The 848-nt window shown below is 32.4% G+C and overlaps 1 protein-coding gene across 1 annotated transcript in view; it reads left to right on the forward strand.

Annotated features, from left to right (window-relative positions):
* The first annotated feature begins 214 nt into the window (after positions 1–214).
* LOC106681346 (facilitated trehalose transporter Tret1) overlaps positions 215–848 on the forward strand; it is an 8,929-nt gene continuing 8,295 nt past the window's right edge. The window contains exon 1 of the mRNA XM_014421621.2: positions 215–312. Within this exon, the coding sequence (XP_014277107.1) occupies positions 270–312 (43 nt within the window). The 5' untranslated portion in view covers positions 215–269. The remainder of the gene's footprint in view (positions 313–848) is intronic.

Here is an 848-nt window from a genome sequence, read left to right on the forward strand (position 1 = left end):
AAGAAAGATTATAAATAATAGATAACGTGATATCTAAAATTGCCTTATATAATTAGAGATAAATATTACCTAAGGAACATGTGAATATTTTTGCCGGAACGTCTACTGAAATCCTTAATATAGATATTTACTAAAAACAGTCAAACTGCTTATATAATTTATTATTTATTTGATAAAATACGTTTATATAATGCTAAGAATAGCTGTACTAGACCCTCCCCCAAAGAGCAGAGGATCTTCAGTATTGTGGGGTCAGCGGTACAGGTGACATGGGAAAAGGACAGCTGAGGCAGTACGTGATATGCACCATCAGTAAGTACAACCAAACCCGTCCTAGGTTAACCAACTTATACACAAAGCCGCTAGTTTACCGTTATGATAAAGCCATCAATAAAAATTAAAAAAAAAAAAAAGTTAACCAGACAACGGTTTCTTGATGATTTAATTAACTAAAGTTGGCGTAAAAATAAAACAAGAAAGTTCAATAATATCAGATACACTAACAAACTCTGCCTTGGCTTGAATTACTTTTTTATAATAGCAGCTCCCCCATTCAATTTGTTTTTTTTACTTTCCTCATAGTGTTCTCGGGTATAAGAGTCATTTGTTCACTAGCCATGTTTTGGTGCCCCAGTAGTTTTTCATAAAAACATGATAATTACAAACATCATAATCATAACTATCACTTTAATAGTCACAAGTTTGACAACAGGCTTGTCTGGAATGTCTAGATAGACTTGTTCTGCTATGCCAGAAATTTAGGAATTGCTAAAAACAACTTGCTAAAGATAATATTACGTAATCTTTCTGTAACGTGAGGAATTCTGTATTACTACAAAACTAGGTAT

This window comes from Halyomorpha halys, unplaced genomic scaffold, assembly GCF_000696795.3.
Source record: "Halyomorpha halys isolate HHAL.00 unplaced genomic scaffold, Hhal_1.1 Scaffold328.1, whole genome shotgun sequence".
NCBI lineage: Eukaryota > Metazoa > Arthropoda > Insecta > Hemiptera > Pentatomidae > Halyomorpha > Halyomorpha halys.